Genomic DNA, 25,672 nt, shown 5'->3' with positions numbered 1-25,672 from the left:
TGAAACAGATCATTTTTAATAACATTAAATTACAAAATAGCTGTTATTGCGCCAATATATTTATCATCAAGAGAAGTAAAATGACACTTTTCATTCCTGTTGGTTTACATCAGTGTAGAGCCAACACGTGGTCTGATGCATGTGGTATGGTCCATAATGATGAGCAGATACAGATCAGTCCTCCATTGTAACTTATCAGCTTCTGCCTGGCTTGTGTGAGCACAGATTTCTCACTTAGCAGGTCATTGTAGACAGCTTTTATACGGCTGTTATCCAGAGCAAGTGCTTCATTTATTACACAACCTATCGTCTCTTCGCAGATGTTCGCTAGATGGGGAGATGTCCAGTCTTCACCAAGCTCAATCAAGGGTATTCATCATCTCAAGAGCTTGCTTTAATTCTAAAAAATAAAAAAAATTGCAGATTCAACATATGCATTTCTGAAATAATGTAAATATGAAAAGATATCTTAAAGAGACTCCGTAACAAAAATTGCATTCGGTTTTTTATCATCCTACAAGTTCCAAAAGCTATTCTAATGTGTTCTGGCTTACTGCAGCACGTTCTACTATCACCATCTCTGTAATAAATCAACTTATCTCTCTCTTGTCAGACTTGTCAGCCTGTGTCTGGAAGGCTGCCAAGTTCTTCAGTGTTGTGGTTCTGTGATGCATCTCCCCCCTCCAGGCCCCTCTCTGCACACTGCCTGTGTATTATTTAGATTAGGACAGCTTCTCTCTTCTCTCTTATCTTTTACAAGCTGGATAAATCCTCCTCTGAGCTGGCTGGGCTTTCACATACTGAGGAATTACATACAGGCAGAGCTGTCTGCACTCTGCAGGAAGAAACAGCCTGACACTTCAGTGGATGAGAGCTGCAGGGGGAAAGAAACACACAAATGATCTCTTGAGATTCAAAAGGAAGGGTGTATACAGCCTGCTTGTGTATGAATGTATTTTCTATGTGTGGACATACTGTACATCAACCTATTTCCTGTTTTGGTGGCCATTTTGTTTGTTTATAAACAAACTTTTTAAAACTGTTTTTAACCACTTTTAATGCGGCGAGGAGTGGCGAAATTGTGTCAGAGGGTAATAGGAGATGTCCCCTAACGCACTAGTATGTTTACTTTTGTGCGATTTTAACAATACAGATTCTCTTTAATACAAAATATATATTTAAAGCGGATCCGAGATGAAAGACTAACTATAACAAGTAACTTGTCTATATATCTTATCTAAAGTTTAGATAGTTTACACAACAAATCTAGCTACAAACAGTTTTAATAGAATATGTTTATTTCTTCCTGTGATATAATGACAGCAGCCATGTGGTTTGTAAACATTACACAGAGGCAGGCTTATCTGTATCTTGATCACTAAGGCCTAGTGCACACCAGAGCGGTTCGGCAGCGTTTTTCGATCCGCTTACGGTTGTGGAGACGCTTGGATAATGTATTTCAATGGGCTGGTGCACACCAGAGCGGCAGGCGTTTTGCTGAAACGCATACTCCCGGGCTGCTGCAGATTTTGGATTGCGGAGGCGTTTCTGCCTCCAATGTAAAGTATAGGAAAACCGCAAACCGCTCTGAAAAACGAGAGCGGTTTTGCAGGCGTTTTTGTTACAGAAGCTGTTCAGTAACAGCTTTACTGTAACAATATATGAAATCTACTACACAAAAACGCTTCCCAAAACCGCAAAAATGCTAGGTGAAACGCTACAGAAAAATAAAAAGCGTTTCAAAATCTGCTAGCATTTTGCGGATCTGCTAGCAGTTTTTGGTGTGCACCAGGCCTTTGCCTGTGAAAAAAACCTAATCCCCCCCTCCTCCCCTCTGCCTCTGAAATCAATGGCTTCTCCTCCTGCCCAGACTGAGCTCCCATGAGCCCTTGCTACTGCCAAGGCTCTCTGACAACCTGTGGGCGTGGTTTATTTAGTTTATAGGGAATTAGAGTATTAAAACAAAAACAAAAAAAGTATTTGGCTTGAGGAATGCCCTATAAACAATAGGAAAGGAACACAATTATGCAATTAGTAAAAGTTCACCTCAGATCCAGTTTAATAGTGCCTTTCAGGCTTCTGTATCACTGCATCAGCCTGGTCTCCTGCATGGTGTCACTCATTCTACCTTTTTGTGGGAGGGGAACATGACTGTAGGAGCTAGATTAGTGGTCCTCAAACTAAAAGGTGGGTACACACGTCAGATAAAAGTCTTTGGAAAATGAAAGATCACAGACCAATTTTTACCCCCTTCCATGTAGTACGACAGCCATACTCTACACAGTCTATTCTATGGAGTGGAACTCCCCATCAAATAAAAATCTTTGCAAGATGCTGTGCACAAAGATGCTGTACATATGCAACAGATCAGTATCTGCAAAAGATCAGTTCCTGCAAAAGATCCGTTCCTGCAAAATGCATTCAAAGTCTGATACCTGCAGATCTCATACACACCTTGTTAAAACGGAAAATTATCTGCAGATCAGATCCACCAGGATGGATCTTCAGATCTGCAGATAATTGGCTCTCATACTACATGGAAGGGGGTAAAATTGGTCTGTGATCTTCCATTTTCCAAAGACTTTTATCTGATGTGTGTACCCACCTTAAGGCCCGCGGGCCTAATGCGGCCCTCTGAGGCTTTTTTACTGGCTACCCACACAAAATGTATTACGTAGAGATGGTGCTTTCTACAATACCTAAGCTCAATGTTATATTTTTCTACATTATTGTATCTATACTCCGGCCCCCCAGCAGTCTGAAGTATGTTGTCCCGGCCCTTGACCGAAAATGTTTGGGGACCCCTGAGCTAGATGATCAGGAGGAAGTCACGGTCTGACTTGACAAAAAGGTCATTGGACTAATGTGTAGTTTGCATAATACTCAAACACAAATGTTCCTCAGCTCAATTCACTCATCAGGGTCTGGACATTCTCGCCTTAACCACTTCCACACCATGACATTTTATGCTGATCTGTGCAGCGTGGGCTCTCCAGCCCACAGCACAGATCAGCTAGCAGCCAGGGCGATCAGACTTCCCCCCTTTTTTCCCCACTAGGGGGATGTCCTGCTGGGGGGGTCTGATCGCCGCCGGCTGCTTGCGCTTGCGGGGGGGGGGCTCTTCAAAGCCCCCCTCCGCAGCGCTTCCTGGCCTCCTTCCCCTTCCCTCCCTCTCCCTCCCCCTGTGAGCGGCGCAGGACGGAAATCCGTCCTGCGCCTGATGGGATAGGCTTTAGCCTATCAGATGCCGGTGATCCCCGGCCAATCAGAGGCCGGGGATCGCCGATCTCCTCTACGGCGCTGCTGCGCAGCAGCGCCGTATACATGTAAACACCGGGGAAGATCTTCCCCGTGTGTTTACATTTACCCTGCGAGCCGCCGATCGGCTCGCAGGGTGTTCACGGAGACACCCTCCGTGAGCTGACATGGAACGTTTCCATGGTATACACTTCTGGATTCAGGGGCGTGTATATACGCTCCGAGAATCCGGAAGTGGTTAAACATGGTACAGAGACCATGTTTGGGGGGGGGGGGGGGGGGGGTGTTTGTGTACAAATGTAAATGCTGCAGGGAGAACAAACTAAGCGCAATCGCTCATATTTTGAACAAGTTAGATACAGGAGGGGGAAATGAACTTCCTGTGTCAGTAGTAACCAGCTAGATTTTGTGAAGCTGGTGAACTGTAACTAATCTCTACACCGTGCATTCTAAAGGTGGCCACACACCATACTATTTTTAAAATGTTTTTTTCAATTCAAAATTGCATTTTTTTTTTGACAGATTGTAACATTTGTAAAATCGTTCAATTTTTCCCCAATTATGAAAAAAAAAAAAAAAAAAAGGGATTGAGAACTCTTGTTTGGGTCTATACATCAAGCAATTGACAATCTACCACACACACACACACACACACACACACACACACCATACAATTTTGAGAATAATTGATCAGGAAAATCCAACAATACTGATCTTTTATCAAATAAAAACAGGAAATTCGATCAGATTTCTCTAACAAATGAAAAAAAAAATGCTTTCAAATTTTTGGGACAACCAATCATAATTGTCAAAATGAATAAGAAAATAAAAAGGGGCCCTTAGACAATTTATTAGTAGAACTAATACTATACATAAATACTGTATACTGAGGTTTATCTCATCATGCCACATGTCCATTCAAGTATGCTTTATCTGTACAAGGCGACAAGTAATCATGTAAGATTGTACTATAACTGGCTCACCTGTCAGCAAAACCCGTAACTTGCTGGATGATATGGTTAGGGCAACGGGAGTGGAGTTTCTGGTATCTGTCACATGTAGATTAAGGTGGACTAGAGGCTCATTCACTTGTTGTAGAATACTGGAGCTAAGGGTCTGGTCAACACGCCAATTTACTGAAGATAAGCGGGACACTGCAGGGACATAAAAATACCCCATAAATTAAACAAAATGGAAGGGACATTGACCTGAATATAATACTGTACCATTACTTGTCATACTAGCAGATCAAAAGTAAGCTTGGAAGAAATGGAAGCCAGCTTCTACTGTACTTTCAAAATACCCTAAAATAAAAAAGTAAAATACAAGAAAAGTAGATCTACACTAAAAGCTGTTTACTGCCCCAGGTTATGTATCCACTAGGGTGCATTGTCACTTTCCAAATTAGATGCAGCACCCATGCTAATCAGAAATTTGCATCTGATTCCCTCTATGTGAATTCAGATGTTATGTCTCAAAAATGCAGGAGGCACTATTTTTCCCCACATGTGATTCGGAAGCAGTCTATTGATTTCAATAGAATGCAATTCTACATCCGGATTTACATGCGGGGAAACGCTGCAAATTGGCTACAGTGGAAACGTAGCCTTAAGGTCCGTACACACGCCGGACTTTAGGCAACGACGGGTCCGTCGTTGCCTCCCGCTGGGTGGGCGTGCCAGCGACAGTCCGGCGTGTGTACGCTCTGTCGTCAGACTGATACGGCTGTTTCTGAGCGATCCGCCCGGCGGATCGCTCAGACACAGCCGTATCAGTCTGACGACAGAGCGTACACACGCCGGACTGTCGCTGGCACGCCCACCCAGCGGGAGGCAACGACGGACCCGTCGTTGCCTAAAGTCTGGCGTGTGTACGCTGCTTTAGGCTGGGCTCATGCAAGGAACTGGTGTGGGCCGTGTGCGGTCACAGGGGATCTAACAAGCCTGTTCATGGCACAACCCCCTTGTTATTATTATTTATTGTATTTATAAAGCGCCAACATATTACGCAGCACTGCACAATAGATAAAAGGGGTAACATACAAGTTAGGACATACAGGAAACTCACAACAAAACAAGATCATGCAAATGATTTGATAACAATACAGTGTCATAGGTCAAAATAGAGATTGTTCTAGTCCACAAAAGGGGTGATTGTCAGTAAGATTGCATAATCAAGCTGGAAACATCTAGGGAGGAGGGCCCTGCCAGAGGCTTACAATCTAAAGGGTGGGGGTGGAGACAATAGGTGCATCTGTTGAGAGGGTGTCTAACAGAACATATTATGGTGCTGGTGTAGGGGGGTATGCGAGCATGAAAGGGTGAGTCTTGAGAGCTTGTGTGAAAGTATTAAAGGTGGGGGAGAGTCTGGTGGCTGGAGGGAGCGAGTTCCAGAGAGCAGCTTATTGCAGGTGGATCTGACACTCCTCAACACTTACAGCGTGTCTGCTGCAACAGACATATCACAGCAGGACTTTACCAAAAAAAATTGTGCAAGTCATAACTTTGTGTTCCATCACTACAACAAACAACAGATTTATTGGACATGTCAGTACATCTGAACAAATCCTATACCTAATATAGGATCCATTGACATGCCTGGTATGGTCCATTCCCTGAAATGGACTGATTTAGGCTCAAGCGTAAACCTAGCCTGACATTTTAGTAAAATGACAACATTTTATAGTTGGTATCAATGTTAATGATGCTTACTACAAACACAGTACCTTGCTAATGGACCTCTGTCCCTCTACCTTGGAGTGCCCATTAAATGCTAACCATTACAAACCTTTACACAATATAGTAGAACGCAGAATTATTGTTAGGCATACACATTTATAGCAGCTCAGGTAAACAATCAATACCTTCTAGATGCTGACTATTAACCTGCTCTGCACGGTCAGATAATAGACAAGATTTCAGCAGGTTGATCACACCTCTGCAGTTGCTAGTGTTAAACTGCCTGATGCAGTACAGATTTGTGGAAAGTTGGTTACGTACTGTCCTCACCTACTACTGTTACCTGCGTCTATTAGGAACATGCCTGACCTGGGTGCTGTCCTCAGCCCGTAATAAGCATATTTAGGATTTAGCAATGCTTGAAGTTAAGTCACATTTCTCTGGAGTGTGCCTTATCGTTTACCTATACAGAAAAAAAGCTCAAATAGACCTCTTACCTCAGTAGCGCCCCCACCCCCCTACCTCACTGTTCCAGCACTGGGGCTCCCCAAAGCTCCTTGACAGAGCACATCTGGACTGCGCAGGCAAAGATGGCTTGCTCCAGTTAGGCTCGGCATTTTCCGACAAGCCAGAGAGGTGGCTCCGTGCTACTGCGCAGGTGCAAGCCGTCCTATGCCTGCGTAGTGCGTCTTCTCTCGTTCACATGCAGGAGTGCCGTTGTGAGCTTTCGGAGGGTCCTGACAAGAAGAAGTGGTGGTCTCCACGAGGACATGAGAAGCTTCTGGAGGATCCAGAGGCCTCCCTCTTCCAAGGCAAAGACCTGTATTTTTCGGACCATAAAACACAATTTTTTTTAAAAAAATGTCAGTTTCTTAATCTCTGAACAGCCCCGCTCTGGGTCATCTCTGAACAGCCCCGCTCTGGGTCATCTCTGAACAGCCCCGCTCTGGGTCATCTCTGAACAGCCCCGCTCTGGGTAAAGGTTTGACACAAAAACATCTCAGAAAGCAAATCATTATGCACATTTGACTATCTGGCCATGAATGGGATGAACCATTGTGAGCAGGATTATAAAGGTGTAGAAGCAGAATGTATTGCGCAGGCATGTACACCTTAAACACTTACAGCGCAGACTGTTCTCTCTCAGTGTCTCTTGCAATGCTGTCTGCTTTTCCTCATAAGAGCGGCACAAAGAGACGGCATGTTCTGCAAACAAGATATATTTATTTTATTAAAACAGATTTTAATAAACCCAATGCACGACAGTCGACAAATTCCTAGAGAAAACATTCACATTAGAACAGAAAGATCACAAATAAGATAAGAAAACCCAACATCTGTAAGATGTGAAGCCCATCATTGCGGATGTTCTTTTTATGGTCTTGTGGGATCTCCTTTAGTGGCCACCCAGAGAATGCAAGCTATAAGAAATCCTATGGGTGCCCATCACCAGGCGCCCGATAAGACAGGAATTGGTCCTAGCAGGTTTCATTTCTCTTTGACCCTTAAGGTGGGTACACACGTCAGATAAAAGTCTTTGGAAAATTAAAGATCACAGACCAATCTTACCCCCTTCCATGTAGTATGAGAGTCATACCTACACAGTCTATTCTATGGAGCTGAACTCCCCATCAGACAGAAATCTTTGCAAGATGCTGCACACAAAGATGCTGTACACATGCAACAGATCAGTATCTGCAAAAGATCTGTTCCTGCAAAAGATCCATTCCTGCAAAACGCATTCATAGTCTATGATATCTGCAGATCTCATACACACCTTGTTTAACGGACAATTATCTGTAGATCAGATCCACCAGGTTGGATCTTGAGATCGGCAGATAATTGTCTGATCTGCAGATGAATGTCCATTAAACAAGGTGTGTATGGGATCTGCAGATGCCATAGACTATGAATGCATTTTGCAGGAACTGATCTTTTGCAGATACTGATTTGTTGCGTGTGTACGGGCATCTTTGTGTGCAGCATCTTGCAAAGATTTTTATCTGATGGGGAGTTCAGCTCCATAGAATAGACTGTCTAGAGTATGGCTCTCATACTACATGAAAGGGGGTAAAATTGGTCTGTGATCTTTCATTTTCCAAAGACTTTTATCTGACGTGTGTACCCACCTTTAGGCCACATACACACATCAGACCATAGTCTTTTGAAAATGAAAGATCACAGACCAATCTTACCACCCTTCATGTAGTAAGAGCCATACTCTACACAGTCTTTTCTATGGAGCTGAACTCCACATCAAAAAAAAATCTTTGCAAGATGCTGCACACACAGATGCTGTACAGACACAAAAGATCAGTATCTGCAAAAGATCTGTTCCTGCCAAAAATCCAATTCATGCAAATTGCAATGATAGTCTATGAGATCATCATACACACATGATTTAACTGACATTCATCTGCAGATCAGATCCACCAGGATGGATTTTCAGATCTGCAGATGAATGTCAGTTAACTCATGTGTGTATGATGATCTGCAGATCTCATAGACTATCATTGTAATTTGCAGGAATGGATTTTTGGCAGGAACAGATCTTTTGCTGATACTGATCTTTTGTGTCTGTACAGCATCTGTGTGTGCAGCATCTTGCAAAGATTTTTTTCTGATGTGGAGTTCAGCTCCATAGAATAGACTGTGTAGAGTATGGCTCTCATACTACATGAAGGGTGGTAAGATTGGTCTGTGATCTTTCATTTTCCAAAGACTATAGTCTGATGTGTGTATGAGCCTTAAGTCTGTATCAAAAGGGAATCTTCTTTTCCTACAACCTTCAGAGGGTTAGAGGATTTCACAGGGTCTTGATCTATCATATAGCCACATTATAATCTACTCATCTAGAGTTCTGATGAAACAACCTGCAAGTGTACATAAATAATAACCTGGTGTAAACCTATGAGACCTATGGTTACACCACAAAAAGTACATTGGCCCATTTAACAAATAACAGAATTTGTGTGCAAATTCCATTTTTGCAAATTCTTAGGCCCCTTTTACACTTAATCAGTTGGTGTGCGTTAGTACGCGTTTTTTCCATAGCAGTGCATTGTGACAAAGATTTCAGTTAAAACACGTTAAGTGTGAAAGGTGCCATAGGAAAACATGTGTACATGTACACCTCAGCGCTGTTGGAACACCCCAATCTTTCTGCCAGAGCCTGCAGGCACCCTGTGCTCAACAACGGTATATAGGGCTTGATTCACAAAGCGGTGCAAACTGTTTAGCACGGGTGTGCTAAACAGTCAGCACGTGAAGTGCCGTTCGTGGACTTCTGCACGCGCAATTTGCCGCAATTCGCAAATTGTGCGCGCAAAAGTCCGCGGTCGCGCGAATCGCGGCACTTTGCGCGCGCAAAAGTCCGCGAACCGAAAGAATTCAAAGTGCACCTTATTACATGTAGGTAATGTGTTCAGAGATTAGCTCGTCTCTCCTTCCCTACCAAATTTCGGCTCTATGCCGTCATCAGGGGATGATGGCATAGAGCTGAAACCTGGTAGGGAAGGAGAGACGGGCTAATCTCTGAACACATTACCTACATGTAATAAGGTGCACTTTGAATTCTTTCGGTGCAGATACCTTATGAGCGATTGATAAGCAATTGGGTCCAGTGTGCATGGGCCCACAATGTAAGTTATATTGTTCTTACTATGTTTTATGCAATTATTTGATTAAAATTTTAACCCCTGGTGACCCGAATTTTACTGAGCCTGGAATATTGTTTTGTCCTATGGTGGTGGACACTATATACCGCTGTTGAGCACGTGGTGCCTGCAGGCTCTGGCTGAAAGATTGGGGTGTTCCAACAGCGCTGAGGTGTACATGTTCAGTTGTTACAGTTCCATTTTTTGGATTGGAATCTACCTCTGGCAGCTTGGAGCTCTATACTGGTGTGAAGCGCTCGATTACCTTTCATTTTCATCATAGGAAAACATGGGTATTAGGCCTCTTGCACACTGCAAGTGATTCCGATTCAGATTCCGTTTTTTAATCAGTTTTTACATCCGATTCAGATTCCGATTTGCAGTTTGCTCCCTGCACACTGCAAATCGGAATCTGAATCGGATGTAAAAACTGATTAAAAAGCGGAATCTGAATCGGATTCATTTGCAGTGTGCAAGAGGCCTTACTTTGAAAATTAGTTTTCTTTCAGTTTTAACAGAGTAACTGATTAAGTGTAAAAGGGCCCTTAGGGCTCTTTCACATCAGAGCTTGCGTTGGAGAACGCTCAAAGCATGCGTTTTGTTGTATGCCTTTTAATGCGTTTTGATATGCGTTGCACTGCAGTGAGTGTGCGTTTTTAATCCGTTTTCAATCCGTTACAGCACATAGAAAAACGCAGGTAATTTTTTTTCTTTTAGTTTTCAACTTTCTACATTGTTCCTCTGTTGCATTCTGGGACTGATTGCCTGCGTTAACGGATTGAAAACGCGCATAGTGTGCGTTTTACATTGACTAACATTGTAACGCATAAAGCTAGCGTTGGCTGAAAAACTGCGCCTGGGTGCAGTGTAACGCAACGCACAAAAAGGCTGCGTTATATGTGAAAGCTAAAATGAAAGTCTATGGACTTTCATTTCACCTTGGGTAACGCAAACTTTACCCTTTGCGTTGAAACGCAGAAAATCTGCCCTAATGTGAAAGAGCCCTTAGGGTTATCCCTGATCCTGCAGCCTCATTGTTCCATGTGATTTTTTGTTTCTTTATCCAATAAACACTAGTTGGGGTTTATATCCAATCCTGTAACTGACACCTGAGAAAGGGCTCCGCCCAAAACATGTAGTGTTATCGCCTGCTCCAATACAGCTTGTTGCTGCATACAGCTCCAGAGTGCCGTGTCTTCCTTATCGTTCTGTAACTGACACAAGCCAGTATCCTGTCCAGCCACTACTGGGTGTGCAACAATGCCTCAGCGAGTGCCCATATGTTATACAAATCAAAAATATCCTGAATGCACTATTTGTGGCTAAACACAGCTGGTCAGGTTCTGAACCGCGTGGTCCCGAATTCAAACACCAACATTACTTCTGACATAAAAGTCAGCAGCCCTAGTAATAAAGGACTCCATTTTCCTCACCTCTGGGAAGGCCAAGCTGTTGAAGCTCACTGGACAGGTTGTCACTGCTGACATTGTGCTTGGCTGCACTTGACAGAATAAAGCAAAGTACAGCAATTGTCGCTTTAATGTCTCCCGACTCTGCAGAGAGGACCAAAGAACAAAAAGAATATTAAAGGAGGTGCGTGAATCACATCTGTGCATTTTTACAGGACAAACTTGTTTGCTGACCACTGCATTTGTGTAGCCCTGTGTGTAACATGACGTTGGTGCAGCATGCTCCGTCAAACCCTGCCAAGTACATGCATGGTGATATACAGTAATACGAATAGTCAAAGCCATTTTAAAGGGAAGGTTCAGGGAGGGTGGGTAAAAAATAAAAATCAAATTCCACTTACCTGGGGCTTCCTCCAGCCCGTGGCAGGCAGGAGGTGCCCTCGCCGCCGCTCTGCAGGCTCCCGGTGGTCTCCGGTGGCGCGCCCGACCTGGCCAGGCCGGCTGCCAGGTCGGGCTCTTCTGCGCTCCAAGGCCGGGAACTTCTGCGTCCCACGCCGGCGCTCTGACGTCATCGGACGTCCTCCGGGCTCTACTGCGCATGCGCAGAACTACTGCGCATGCGCAGTAGAGCCCGGAGGACGTCCGATGACGTCAGAGCGCCGGCGTGGGACGCAGAAGTTCCCGGCCTTGGAGCGCAGAAGAGCCCGACCTGGCAGCCGGCCTGGCCAGGTCGGGCGCGCCACCGGAGACCACCGGGAGCCTGCGGAGCGGCGGCGAGGGCACCTCCTGCCTGCCACGGGCTGGAGGAAGCCCCAGGTAAGTGGAATTTGATTTTTATTTTTTACCCACCCTCCCTGAACCTTCCCTTTAAATGTGCTTGCAAGATATATATTTAAATTAAAAGTGAACGTAATTATAGGAGGGTCAAGAAAGCGTATGGGGGAATTTTCTAGGCGCCCAACCTTAATAAAGACATATCCCCCTATAGTTGTTCATATTTATTTATATATTATGCAAAGGGTATACACTGATACTGTAGCATAACACTGAAATAAAATATATACTGTACGTCTCAATAATTCTAGCATCAGTGAAATGGGAGCCCAATATGCCTCCATGTGACACCAGTAAAGAAAACTAGCATTTAAATAATGCTTCTGTAGACCCCCTTTTGGGTTTCTATTCTCATTACACATGGAGACAGGTCTGCTTTATGCACCAGTTAGTAGATAGTGTGAAGACTGTATCCATGGAGACAAATGTTATACCTTTATCCTGACATGTGGAAGGTGCAGAAACAATCACGTTCCTTACCTAATCGGGCGTCAGATGTCAGCTTCAGGATCTTTTCATACTGTAAAAGAGATAAAACTGTAATTAGCTGAAACCATAATCCCTTTCTAGCAACAGGCTCTTCTGTCTATCCAACTTACATCGATCACTTCTCCCAGCTGTTCCTTCAGCACCTGGGCACAGATCAGCTTCAACTTAACAGAGGACTGAAAGCAGAATAGAAGACAGTTAGGGACATTTATCAAGGCACTTTGCTTTGTTTTAACAAATCAGTTTTGCAGTGGATTTGGCCAGGCTCTGCGACATGTGCAGATGCTTCTTGTGGCTGCAGGTTCTTGGAGATCTGTGATGGATCTGTGACATAAATTACCCCCATAATAGGAGAAGAAATTAATTGTACTATAAAGACACTACTTAAGGTGCCCATACATCTACCAATTTCTCGACCTAATAAACCATCCAAATCGATAATTTTATGGAATTGGATGAAAATTGGTGCCGCATCAATGATTTAATTCATTTGTATTTATTTAATTGTGTGAGGATGCAGGTGTCACTGTAATACTGTACAGGAAAAAGGAGGACAAAGTTCAAACTCAGCTATCTAATGATGAGCAAGAAAGCTGTATTCAGGTGCATCAACTTCAATTTCAGATGAGCAGGCTTTAAAGGGACGCCGAGCAGTGCAGAAACTATGGAAATATACATATCATTTTAAAGCTCTCTTTCTCCTCTTTCCAATGATATATAAACCACCGCCCTACGCCTTTTAGTTTTCGCTATTTTCGCGATTGAAGTTTCCGCGGCTTCGATCGCGAAAATAGAGAAAACTAAAAGGCGTAGGGCGACGATTTAGGTGGCGCCAGAAAGAGGAGAAAGAGAGCTTTAAAATGATATCCATCTTTCCATAGTTATATTGTATTACACAAGGCGACTTTTTCCTAAAGTCAGCAGCTCCATTTAGCAGAATGGAGCTGCTGACTTTAGGAAAAAGTCGCCCTGTGTAATACAATATAACTATGGAAAGATGGATATCATTTTAAAGCTCTCTTTCTCCTCTTTCTGGCGACACCTAAATCGTCGCCCTACGCCTTTTAGTTTTCTCTATTTTCGTGATCGAAGTCGCGGCCGCGGCAATTTCGATAGCGAAAATAGCGAAAACTAAAAGGCGTAGGGTGGCGGTTTATATATCATTGGAAAGAGGAGAAAGAGCTTTAAAATGATATGCATCTTTCCATAGTTTCTGCACTGCTCGGAGTCCCTTTAAAAATTTGCTAGTTGCACTGCAAAAAATTGTCAGAAACCCTCCAGCACCTCCTTGCATGTACTGAGAGCTGTGTCTTCATGTGATATCTAATTGTTTTTTATGGATATGTATTTTTTTGTTAAGGATTGTGAAAGAAATTGGAGGTTTTAACAGAAATTGATTTATCTGCACGTGGATGCTGCTTTCTTGCTCATCACTAAATGTGAAAATTCTACTATGCACAAGTTGCACCATCATTTAGACAGGTTGAATCGAAATACAGTATAATCTCATTATAGTAAACTCTGATATAGTAAACTAAATATCCAATTCCCGGCCAAGCACTATTATAAGTTTACGGAAGCAACAGCTGGTATAGTAAACACGAGGGGCCATACTGGATATAGATGTCGCAAACCTCCGTGAAAGGTTTCAATGGGGAGGCGAACTTTGAAAATTTGAAAAAAATTCTACTGGCTGGAAAAATGATAGAAAACATGTTTCAAGGGCCCACCCTCCACCCTCCTCCCTCCACCCTTCTACCTATTCCCTCCTTCCTCCTACCGGAAGGAAGGAGGGAAGGTCTCATCTGCCAGGGAATTATACTATTTCAAAAACCAGTTTACATACCATAGTTGGGAATCGAACCCAGGTCTCACTGTGTGGTGGGCAAGCACCCTAACCGCTGTACCACAACAGTACTAACTGACGCTGGCCTAGCATTTACTATTTATGCTCAATGCAATAGAAACATTAGGTTGCTTAAAGGGAACCTTAACTGAGAGTGATATGGATGTTTCCTGTAAACAATACCAGTTGCCTGGCAGTCCAGCTGATCTCTGTGACTGCAATAGTGGCTGAATCACACCCTGAAACAAGCATGCAGCTAATCCAGTCTGACTTCAGTCAGAGCACCTGATCTGCATGCTTGTTCAGGGGCTGTGGCTAAAAGTATTAGAGACACAGGATCAGCAGGCGATTCAGGCAACTGGTATTATTTTAAAAGGAAAAATCCATATCCTTCACCGTTTAGGTTCCCTTTAAGGATTTGTAGCATAAAAGCCAACTCAAATTGGCTGGGATTTGAACCCGGGTCTCACTGTGTGGTGGGCAAGCACCCTAACCACTGTACAACAACAGTACTAACTGAAGCTGGCCTAGCATTTACCATTTATGCTCAATACAAGAGAAAAAGTAGACAGTAAGCCAGCACCTATTCAGTAGGAGACCTTAGGCAAGTCTTCCTAACACTGCTACTGCCTATAGAGCATGCCCTAGTGGCTGCATCTCTGGTGCTTTGAGTCCGCCAGGACAAAAGCGTGATATAAATGTTATTTGTCTTGTCTATTTTTTCTCTTGTATTGAGCATAAATGGTAAATGCTAGGCCAGCTTCAGTTAGCACTGTTGTGGTACAGTGGTTAGGGTGCTTGCCCACCACACAGTGAGACCCGGGTTCAAATCCCAGCCAATGTGAGTTGGCTTTTATGCTACAAATCCTTAAAGGGAACCTAAACGGTGAAGGATATGGATTTTTCCTTTTAAAATAATACCAGTTGCCTGAATCGCCTGCTGATCCTGTGTCTCTAATACTTTTAGCCACAGCCCCTGAACAAGCATGCAGATCAGGTGCTCTGACTGAAGTCAGACTGGATTAGCTGCATGCTTGTTTCAGGGTGTGATTCAGCCACTATTGCAGTCACAGAGATCAGCTGGACTGCCAGGCAACGGGTATTGTTTACAGGAAACATCCATATCACTCTCAGTTAAAGGGGAACTGAAGTAAGAGGTATACAGAGGCTGCCATATTTATTTCCTTTTAATCAATACCAGTTGCCTGGCAGCCCTGCTGGTCTATTTCTCTGCAGTAGTATCTGAATAACACCAGAAACAAACACGCAGCTAGTCTTGTCAGATCTGACTTTGAAGTCTGAAACACCTGATCTGCTGCATGCTTGTTCAGGGGCTATGGCTAATAGTATTAGAGGCAGAGGATCAGCAGGGCAGCCAGGCAACTGGTATTGCTTAAAAGGAAATAAACATTGCAGCCGCCATATACCTCTCTCTTCAGTTCCCCTTTAAGCAACCTAATGTTTCTATTGCATTGAGCATAAATAGTAAATGCTTGGCCAGCTTCAGTTAGTACTGTTGTGGTACAGCGGTTAGGGTGCTTGCCCACCACACAGTTAGACCTGGGTTCGATTCCCAGCTATGGTATGTAAATTGGTTTTTGAAATAGTATAATTCCCTGGCAGATGAGACCCTCCTTCCTCCGGTAGGAGGGAGGAGGGAATGGGTAGAAGGGAGAAGGGTAGAAAGGAGGTGGGAGGAGGGAGGTGGTAGCAGCTGTCCCTTAACTAATTAGTGTAGGCAGACAAGTGAGTGAAATGGCATAAGGACCTTGCTTGGAGGAGGGAGGGGGGCGGGCCTCCAGCAGTGAGAGCAGTGTGTTTGGCAATAATGTGACTGCTGACTGATGTAGAGGGTCAAAGTTTTGCTCAATAGAGCATTATGGGGCCAATCGAACTTCCGCAAAAGTTCGCCAGGTGCAGGCGAAAGCGAACCCCCAAAGTTCGCCTGGAACCGTTCGCCAGCGAACAGTTCGCTACATCTCTAAAACTGGAGTCTGGGGCCATATATATCGATCTAACCTACACTGGGGCCACCTATTTTACCTACAGTGGGGCCACCTATATATCTAACCTACACTGGGGCCACCTATCTAACCTACAGTGGGGCCACCTACCTAACCTATCTTACTTACAGTGGGCCACCTATATATCTAACCTACAGTGGGACCACCTATCCATCTAGACCATCTATCTAACATAACTAGAGGCACCTGCTTATCTAACCTATACAGGGGGAACCTACCTATCTAGTCTATACTGGGGCCACCTACCTAACCTATCTTACCTACAGTGGGGCCATCTTTCCATCTAATCTACAGTGGGGCCTCCTTATCCATCTAACATACACTGGAGGCACCTGCTTATCTAACCTATACAGGGGGAATTTACCTATCTAGTCTATACTGGGACCACCTATCTAACCTATACTGGAGGCACCTGCTTATCTAACCTATACTGGTGACAACTATATGGGCTACCCTGTAGTGGAGGCAACTATGCCTGGTTTCCTATACTGGGGGGGGGGGGGGGGGGAACTTATACCTGGGGCCGAATTATACACCCTAGCCCTGGGTGCAATTTAGTCTATAAACTCCACTCCCCCCGCAGTGTGCCGGCTTCCAGTACCTGCTGCCTCTGCACTCAGACCGGCGGCGACCAGACAGGCGCATGCTATCCGCGGACACGGAGCACGCAAGCCCAGCATAACCACCAGAGTACAGCACACAGGCCAGCCAGCCAAGACAAGACAGAAGCCAGGTGAGGGGCTCATTTATGTGAAATACTGACCATTTAATATATTTAAGTTACACTACAGGGCACTCAAGTCATGGGCTGCTTGGGGCCACCAAAACCTTAGCTGCACCCCTGGTAAACACAGATATAATAGAACTTTGGCTGTAGTAAACTTCTTCTTCTTGGCTTCTTTGGCTATACCGGAAAGTGGATGGGTGCATGTGGCATATGTCAGTTGGAGACCCATGAGTTGTGGGTGGGCTGGCAGCTACTTGTAGCCCACTCACTATCTGCACACAATTATGGGCATAAGTGGATTACCTCAAAAGCAACAGCCGGTGACACCTAAGCGTCCTGTGTAAGCTGCTGCCTGATTACTGTCATCCATGATTTGCCTGTAATGTGTGATTTGCTTGTGCATAGCTGCAACACTACAGTATCACCCAGGATGTACAGTAATGTGGACAGAGTAGTGGACAATCAGTACTGCACCTGCATTACCTGGTGAGACCTATGCTTCTTGTGCAAGCTGTTGTAGGATTATTGCATGCAAATCCCTGCATATTCAGCACTGTGCATTTTGAGCTAGCTTAGAAGCTGTCAGTGCTCACTTGCTGAAGCATTAAAGAGAACCTGTACTGAGTAAAAATATTTAAAATAAACACATGAAGTAACTTCAAATGAACATTACATAGTTACGTTGCCATCAGTTCCTTTCAGAAGCGCACCATTTTCTTCTGACAATGATCCCTTCCAGTTCTGACAACATTTTGTCAGAACTGAAATATATCAGTTGCTGTCAGTTATATATCAGTTGATGTCAGTTACAGCTGAGAGGAAAACTGATGTACCAGGTAAATGTCCATGTTTCCCTATAGCTCAAGTGGGCGATGTTACAGTTTAACTGTGTGCTGACCAGAAAGCTGTTATGGGTAATGGCTATTTTCAAAATGGAGGACGGAAAATTCTCTTGATCACAGTGAACAAACAGGACGCGGGACAGGAGAAAGACACTGAGGAGTAGACTACATGGAAGGTAAGTATGACTTGTGTAAGCTTATTTTGACTTTTAATTTTCAGTTCAGGTTTACTTTAAAAAGAAAAATCACTCCCAATTATTGAATGAATTAAGATTGAGTACTATAATATACTTTATTTGCTTGAGTATAACAATTTCTGGTAAAAAACAAAACAAAACCTTTACTATTAAGGGACTCTACTGAATAACCTCCAGCTTATTGTATGCATAGTGATAACATAAGAGTGGTGTGCGCCACTATTTCTGCACATAGCTGTATACTTAACTATTTTAGCCAATGTGCTGATTTCTGCTAAAACCCAGTCAGGGCAATCCAAATCTCCACAGAAGCGGAATCTCTGCAAACAGATAACAGAACAAGTGTGGATTAGAAAACAGAAACAAGACAACAGATCATTACAGGAAATAAAGGTGGCCATACAGCTAGCGATGTGGCTGTACGATTCATCATTTGATTCAAACATTTTATAGAATTGAGAGAGAATTGAATGTGTTCCAGTTTACCCAATCGATGAAAAGTGGCTGATGACATGTTGAATCGACCAGCTTAGCTGATTGAGCAGGATGCAAGATATCGGTCGATCGCACAGGAATCAGCTACTGTTCACATGTCATTCAATCGACTTTTTGCATTCAGAGAATGGAGACGCAACATCGTTCAGATCAATTAGAGAACGTGAATCGTATAGGATATCACCTGTAGTGTGTGGGCCACTAGTCAATGGACTTTTGATCACCCATACTGAAGTTGAATGCTTTGTCGATAGAATCAGAATCACTAGATTTATGCAGGGCTGTGGAGTCGGTACAAAAATACACTGACTCCGACTCCTCAGGTAAGGATTCCACCGACTCCAACTCCTCTAATTTGCATATTACAATCTTGTTGATTGAATGTATGTAACATGAAATGCATCTCTTAACTACCAACACTAAAGGCTCATACACACATCAGACTATAGTCTTTGGAAAATGAAAGATCACAGACCAATCTTACCACCCTTCATGTAGTATGAGAGCCATACTCTACACAGTCTTTTCTATGGAGCTGAACTCCACATCAGAAAAAAATCTTTGCAAGATGCTGCACACACAGATGCTGTACAGACACAAAAGATCAGTATCTGCAAAAGATCTGTTCCTGCCAAAAATCCATTCCTGCAAATTGCAATGATAGTCTATGAGATCTGCAGATCATCATACACACATGATTTAACTGACATTCATCTGCAGATCAAGCAATCATCTGCAGATCTGAAAATCCATCCTGGTGGATCTGATCTGCAGATGAATGTCAGTTAAATCATGTGTGTATGATGATCTGCAGATCTCATAGACTATCATTGCAATTTGCAGGAATGGATTTTTGGCAGGAACAGATCTTTTGCAGATACTGATCTTTTGTGTCTGTACAGCATCTGTGTGTGCAGCATCTTGCAAAGATTTTTTTCTGATGTGGAGTTCAGCTCCATAGAAAAGACTGTGTAGAGTATGGCTCTCATACTACATGAAGGGTGGTAAGATTGGTCTGTGATCTTTCATTTTCAAAAGACTATGGTCTGATGTGTGTATGTGGCCTTAGGAATTTTAAAAGACAACTGAAGTGAGAGGGATATGGAGGCTGCCATATTTATTCCCTTTTAAACAATACCAGTTACCTGGATATCTGGTGGATCTTCTGCCTCTAGACTAAACCTAGTCCTTGGTAAGAGTACTTGCAGAAGGTACAGACAGGAATAAAGAACATCTATCAGGCCCTAGGCATTGTAACTGTGGGTACATGTAAGAGTGATGTGCAGGTACTCTGCAGGGGAATAAGGAGATTCTTCCTCTATTACACATTATTCATGCACAAGCTGAACCAGGTTTATGGGTGATAGACAACACATCTGAGTTCAATGTGCACAACATTCTCAGTGGATTCCCTGCAGCTCTGTGGGGAGTGCATACATACTGTATGTAGAGTATAGTGCTAATGTGTAATAAAGTAAACCTGAGACAGATGGAATTAAAGTTTTATACATACATGGGGCTTCCTCAGCCCCCTTTAGGCTAATCAGTCCCTCGCTGTCCCCCTCTGCCACCTGGATTTTCTGCTATGGGTCCCGGTACTTGAGCCAGTCGGGTGTAGTGTGCATGCCTTACTCCACCTCCGGGAGCGTACTACACCTACGCAGCACTATTGAGCAGGTGCAGAATGCTCCTGGCTGTGGGAGCGGCATGCGGCCAGACTGTGCCGACTGGCTGAATTACCGGGACTCATAGCAGAAGATCCAGGTGGCAGAGGAGGACAGCAAGGGACTGATTAGCATGAAGGGGGCTGGAGGAAGCCCCAGGTATGTATAAAACTTTTCATCCGTCTCAGGTACCCGTTAATAGGTAGTCATCAAATCAAATTTTACCAACATATCAAATTATTTGATTTCATGAGCAAAGGGAGTGCATACATTTGCATAAACCAGCATCAACGCAGAATTATTTCTATCTCATTGACCATCTCTATTAGTGACACAGCTACACATCAGGCTTTATTTTTACAACATAGATGTTATTTAGTATATATAAAAGATTCCTGTTTACACATCATATATACAGTCACAATCAGATATGTATATCTGACTTTAAAAATACGGGGACTGCTTTATTGAAGCAACACAAGTAACTACTTTTGGATTGGTTTATTTCATTTTTGTGGACTAAGATATAAGGCCTGGTGCACACCAGAGGAGTTTTTCTGAGCGTTTTGAGTTTTTAAATCTGCTGCTAATGTTATCCTATGTGTCTGTGCACACTCGAGCAATGAGGTTTTGTAAAAAACTCCATAGCATTACATTGGGAAGAGCTTTTAAAACCTCTAAAAGCTCTTCCCAATGTAATGCTATGGTTTTTTTTTAGAAAACCTCATTGCTCCAGTGTGCACAGACACATAGGATAACATTAGCAGCAGATTTAAAAACTCAAAACGCTCAGAAAAACTCCTCTGGTGTGCACCAGGCCTTACTGTATATATACACATTTATGATGACTATTATCTGAGAAATAGAATAATTTCTATTTTAATTACAGTTTAAATTTATTAGGAGTCGGTGCATTTTTTCCCGACTCCAGGCACCCAAAAATTGCTCCGACTCCACAGCCCTGGATTTATGGCTACCCTAAATGTGGCGAGCCAGTGTATGTAAGTAATGGAAAAACAGACAGATTAGGGCTACAAGACAGCATGTACATCTTCTCATGATCAGAAATGTCATTAAAGTGAACCTAAAGTGAACCAAAAAAAATATGAGATTAAGGCTAATTTCACACCAGGACGTTGCGTTAGAGGCGGCGTTAAGGTCGCATAACGTCCCCCTAACGGAACGCCTGGTGGTGCTGGATCTGGACGTCAGAGTGAGCCGCGTTGTGCAGCTCACTCTGGCGTCAGTGATGCCGTGATGCGCACTCTTGTGCGCATGCGGCATCACGTGGTCCCGCCGGCCAATCGACGCACAGAGCGGCTGCTCCAGGAAGTAAACACTGCACGTCATAACGTGCAGTGCATATTAATTAGCCATGTGCCTGGCCGCTCTCCGCTCCTCCCCAACATTACTGAGCATGTGCAAGCAGTCTAACGCGGCCCAGCCGCGTCCAAAGTACTGCATGCAGTACGTTGCCTTGTGACGCAGCGTTACAATGTAACGCAACGTCCGCACTGTGAACAGCCCCATTGATTTTTCATTACTGTGCGGTGGGCTGCGTTACAGGCTGCTCTAACGTGCGCCTGTAACGTCCCACTGTGAAACCAGCCTAACTCACCTGGGGCTTCCCTCAGCCCCCTGCAGACGATCGGTGCCCTCGCAGCCCCGCTCAGATGCTTCTGCACCCGCCGGCGAACACTTCCGGTTTGGCCGTCACCGGCCGACAGGCATGGGAACGCGAAGAATCACTCGCGTTCCCATGCCTGTCGGCCGGTGACGGCCAAACCGGAAGTGTTCGCCGGCGGGTGCAGAAGCATCTGAGCGGGGCTGCGAGGGCACCGATCGTCTGCAGGGGGCTGAGGGAAGCCCCAGGTGAGTTAATCTAATTTTTTTTTGGTTCACTTTAGGTTCACTTTAAGGCCTCTTTCACAGTGGGACGTTGCGTTTGATGCGACGTTAAGGTCGCATAACGTGCCCCTAATGCAACGCATTGAAAGGCTTTAACTTGGACGTTATAGTACATTCTTTAGCCCTGCGTTTGGTGCGCCGTTTTCGTCGCACAGTGATGGAACGAAAACGGCGCATGCGTTACTTTTTATTTTTTTAAAAACCTTACTGAGCATGTGCAACACACATAACTCAGTAAACGCATTCACTTTCTAAATATTGCTACACGTTACACACAACGTGTGCACTGTGAATGTCGCACAGACTTTGTATTGCTGTGCGTTAGTCTGCGTTATAAAATGTTAACGTCACACTGTGAAAGAGGCCTTAAAGAAAAAGCTGCTAAATAAAGCATACACTGGAGTTATCTGTGTTATGCTAATCTTGCATATACAGCTAATATAATAAGTGTACACACCCCTGTTAATGCAGTCCTCCATGTCCAGCATCCCTGCCGCAATTGCTACTGTTTAAAGTGTAGGGGAAGAAGCTTATTTCACTTTGAACACTACTTTGAGTCAAAGCTCAGGTACCAGATCACATGCTTACCTAAGAAGAGGGGAGTTTCTGGATCCTAATGGGGCTTCCCTCCCACATCCTCTGGTCCCGCTGATGCTCCAAAGATTACCGACAAGGGCTACAGGGAAGGCACGGCCAAGCTTGTGCCAGAAGAGATATGTGGCCCTGATCAGCTGGAGGGTGTGTGAGCGGCACCAGGGGACCAGCGGGCAAGGCCTCATTTGGATCCTGAGACTTCCATTTCTTTAGGTAATATGCGTTTCTGAACCCGAGCTTTGAAGCAGGAAAAAAGGGTGCAGGAGCCATTACGGAAAAAACGGCGCCGCTATAGGCGCCTATGAAAAAAAAACGCTTTTAGTGGCATTGAACGGAAAATTGGGTGAATGGCGGTGGCCGCCCAATTTTACCGCAAATCGCAGCTTCCGCAAATCCACAATACCCAGCTTTTTTGAAGGTAAAATTGGGGGCGCATGATTAGGCACCCCAAGGGGGGGTCCTGGGGTTAGGCACCACTGGGGGGGGGGGTGTTGGGCTCTTAGGGTTATGCACTACCAGGGGAGGGGGGGTCTTAGAGCTAGACGCCACCAAGGGGCGGTCTTAGGGTTAGGCCCCACCACAGAAGGTTTCTACGTGAGAGTAGGGTTAGTTTTAGCCATAGTGAAATATCGATTTACCGATATTTTACCATCTAAATTCACTAGTACAATATCGCTAACCTTAGCGAGATTTTACAAGTGGCAATCCCCATGCCGTTTTTTTCCCAGACACCTTTCTTTCATGTATGCTCTTTTATAGCTTACAGTGCAACAAAAAGAAAGTAAGAACCTAACAGCATTTTTCCTCTTTTTCATGGTTCAAACATTGTTTTACCTTTGCTGTCAGTGCCCTGTTAAAGAGATTTATGCAACTTTTTGCCTAAGGGTGCATTCACAGGGCATCAGTTGCATTGCAGACTAATTCTGCATGTCAGTTTACAGACCATACAATTTTATAGGGCTGTTCACATCTCTGCATTGTAACTGATCTATTCTAACTCTCTGCATGCAGGCATTCAATTAATGTGCATGTTATAACTCACACAGGGTCCATTTAAGTTCACACACATTATCAAGCCCTGTATGCATGCTCAATATCTGGTGACAGGGATCGGGACCTAATCCCCCAGGTGACAATGCAGGGTCCAGGTCGTGCAGATGCGTCGCTTGCAAGGCAGCATCCCGCAATGGGGAGAACAATAGCTGTTGCTCAGCCAGGACGGATTGCTTGCCGAGTGGTCTAGAGGGGTGAGGAACTACTGTACACATGCAGGATTCTATGCAGAGACGGTCGCTATTGGCTTAGTTTCATCCAGCATGTGTGCAAAGCTTAACACATGCAATATGTAATACAGTGTAAATCCAGCCTAAACCACAACTCTGCACAGTACTGATCATAGTAAAAGATAATGGTTCACTTATCAAACTGTCAGCAAAATGATCATTAGAATCTAAATCAAATTAGCTCATCCAGTTCAGCCACCAATAACATCAGTAACTGTAAATCCTAAAATATTGAAAAGTTTAATTCATAACTACTGCCTAGTAAGCAGCAATGCAACATAAGCTGTTGCTGTTTTGGAGCTTCTTGCAAAGCTATTGACACTTTAAAGTAAGCTGCCTATATAGCCCTTGACAGTTCTGTCACATACATGGAAACTCTCTCTAGTGACAAAAATGAACATGCAAAAATGAAAACAAGCAGGAAAGATAACTGGCTGATATAACAAGTGCTTTTTATAGCTGATCAACACAGTGTATACATATGAGCACTGAAGATCCAGATCAGTGTATGAAAATATCAACTACAGCCACATCTACACACATTTTATCAAATGAAAACAATTACAGCTCGTAAGGGAGATAAAGAAGTCTGTTCAGCAGATCACACAGTGTACACACTCACCATTGTGCCAGCAAATGGAAAGCTTCCTGTCAGCTGGCCATGCACTGATCATGTGACTTTCACAACAGCCCTTTGAAGAAACTTTATGTGCACAGACAAAATACTGAAATGTGACCCACATTTCAATGGTAGTGTTTAGATCGTGGTTTAGGTAAATACTGTATGCGGGCTCCGGACCGGAAGTAAGAACAAAAGCTACTATCTAGTGTACTGTGCAGTGACAGATGAAAGTTATTGCGCTAATGTAGAGCGCATGAAGTCTTTTCCTGAGAGCAGATAGGCGTGCAGGAGTAGGGATGAGCTAAAAATACCTGTATTCATAATTCAAGAATGCCAGCTGATAGATTGGCCAAGCTGATAGGCGATAAGGCAGGGGTCACACTTGACAAAATTGTGTGCAAGCATTTTACTGCAATACAAAATTGCATGTGGAAAAGCTCATTATGTTTCCCTATGGACCTACTGCGATTCTGTGGTTTGTGTATGCGATTCTAGTCCGCGATACAAGAATACATGCACTACTTAAGTGTTTGCACATTATGCATTAAAAGGGACAAAACGCAGTGACGCATGCATGTGCGATGTTTGACCCCTGCTTAATGCTTTTCTATGGGGCCACTGTTAGAGTGACCAGATTTTTGTCGGTTCAACCTGGGACAGGGGGGGGGAGAGGGCGGCCGAAAAATGGGGGGATGTGCGCCTCAAAAATAGGGGCGCCGTGTGAAAAAATGGGCTTGGCCATGATATTGTATAGGCGGAGCTAACATAATGATGTAACAGCGAGGCATAAGAAAGCAATGTTTACGCCATGATGTGGTCAAACGCGGATTCGCATCATGGGTGTGCAGAAACTGTGTGATGCTATTTAATAGTATACCGTAACAATACAATACAATAACATTTCTATAGCGCTTTTTTCCCATAGGACTCAAAGCGCTTAGGCTCTCTCAGATTCAGTAATTGATAGTAGGACGAAGTATTCACACAACAAAAGTTATAATTCTGCAAATGCCAAACTGAACAGGTGGGTTTTCAGTCTGGATTTAAACACGGCCAGGGATGGAGCTGTCCTGATCTGTTGAGGTAGGGAGTTCCAAAACGTAGGGGCAGCATAAGAGAAGGCTCTGGGACCAAAAGTTTCCAAGT

At 44.0% G+C, this 25,672-nt stretch overlaps 1 protein-coding gene across 1 annotated transcript; it reads right to left on the bottom strand.

Annotated features, from left to right (window-relative positions):
* COMMD4 (COMM domain containing 4) lies at positions 1 to 24,589 on the bottom strand. Its single transcript, XM_068272556.1, has 8 exons — positions 24,527 to 24,589; positions 18,209 to 18,280; positions 12,435 to 12,500; positions 12,316 to 12,355; positions 11,026 to 11,145; positions 7,062 to 7,142; positions 4,242 to 4,412; positions 1 to 400 (listed from the first exon to the last, which is right to left on the bottom strand). Exons 1-8 carry the CDS (start codon positions 24,527 to 24,529, stop codon positions 360 to 362), a joined length of 594 nt encoding a protein of 197 aa, XP_068128657.1. The 5' UTR covers positions 24,530 to 24,589; the 3' UTR covers positions 1 to 359.
* Positions 24,590 to 25,672: the final 1,083 nt, after the last annotated feature.

Source organism: Hyperolius riggenbachi, chromosome 3, assembly GCF_040937935.1.
Source record: "Hyperolius riggenbachi isolate aHypRig1 chromosome 3, aHypRig1.pri, whole genome shotgun sequence".
Classification (NCBI taxonomy): Eukaryota; Metazoa; Chordata; class Amphibia; order Anura; family Hyperoliidae; genus Hyperolius; species Hyperolius riggenbachi.
This window is presented reverse-complemented; position numbering and strand designations above follow the sequence as displayed.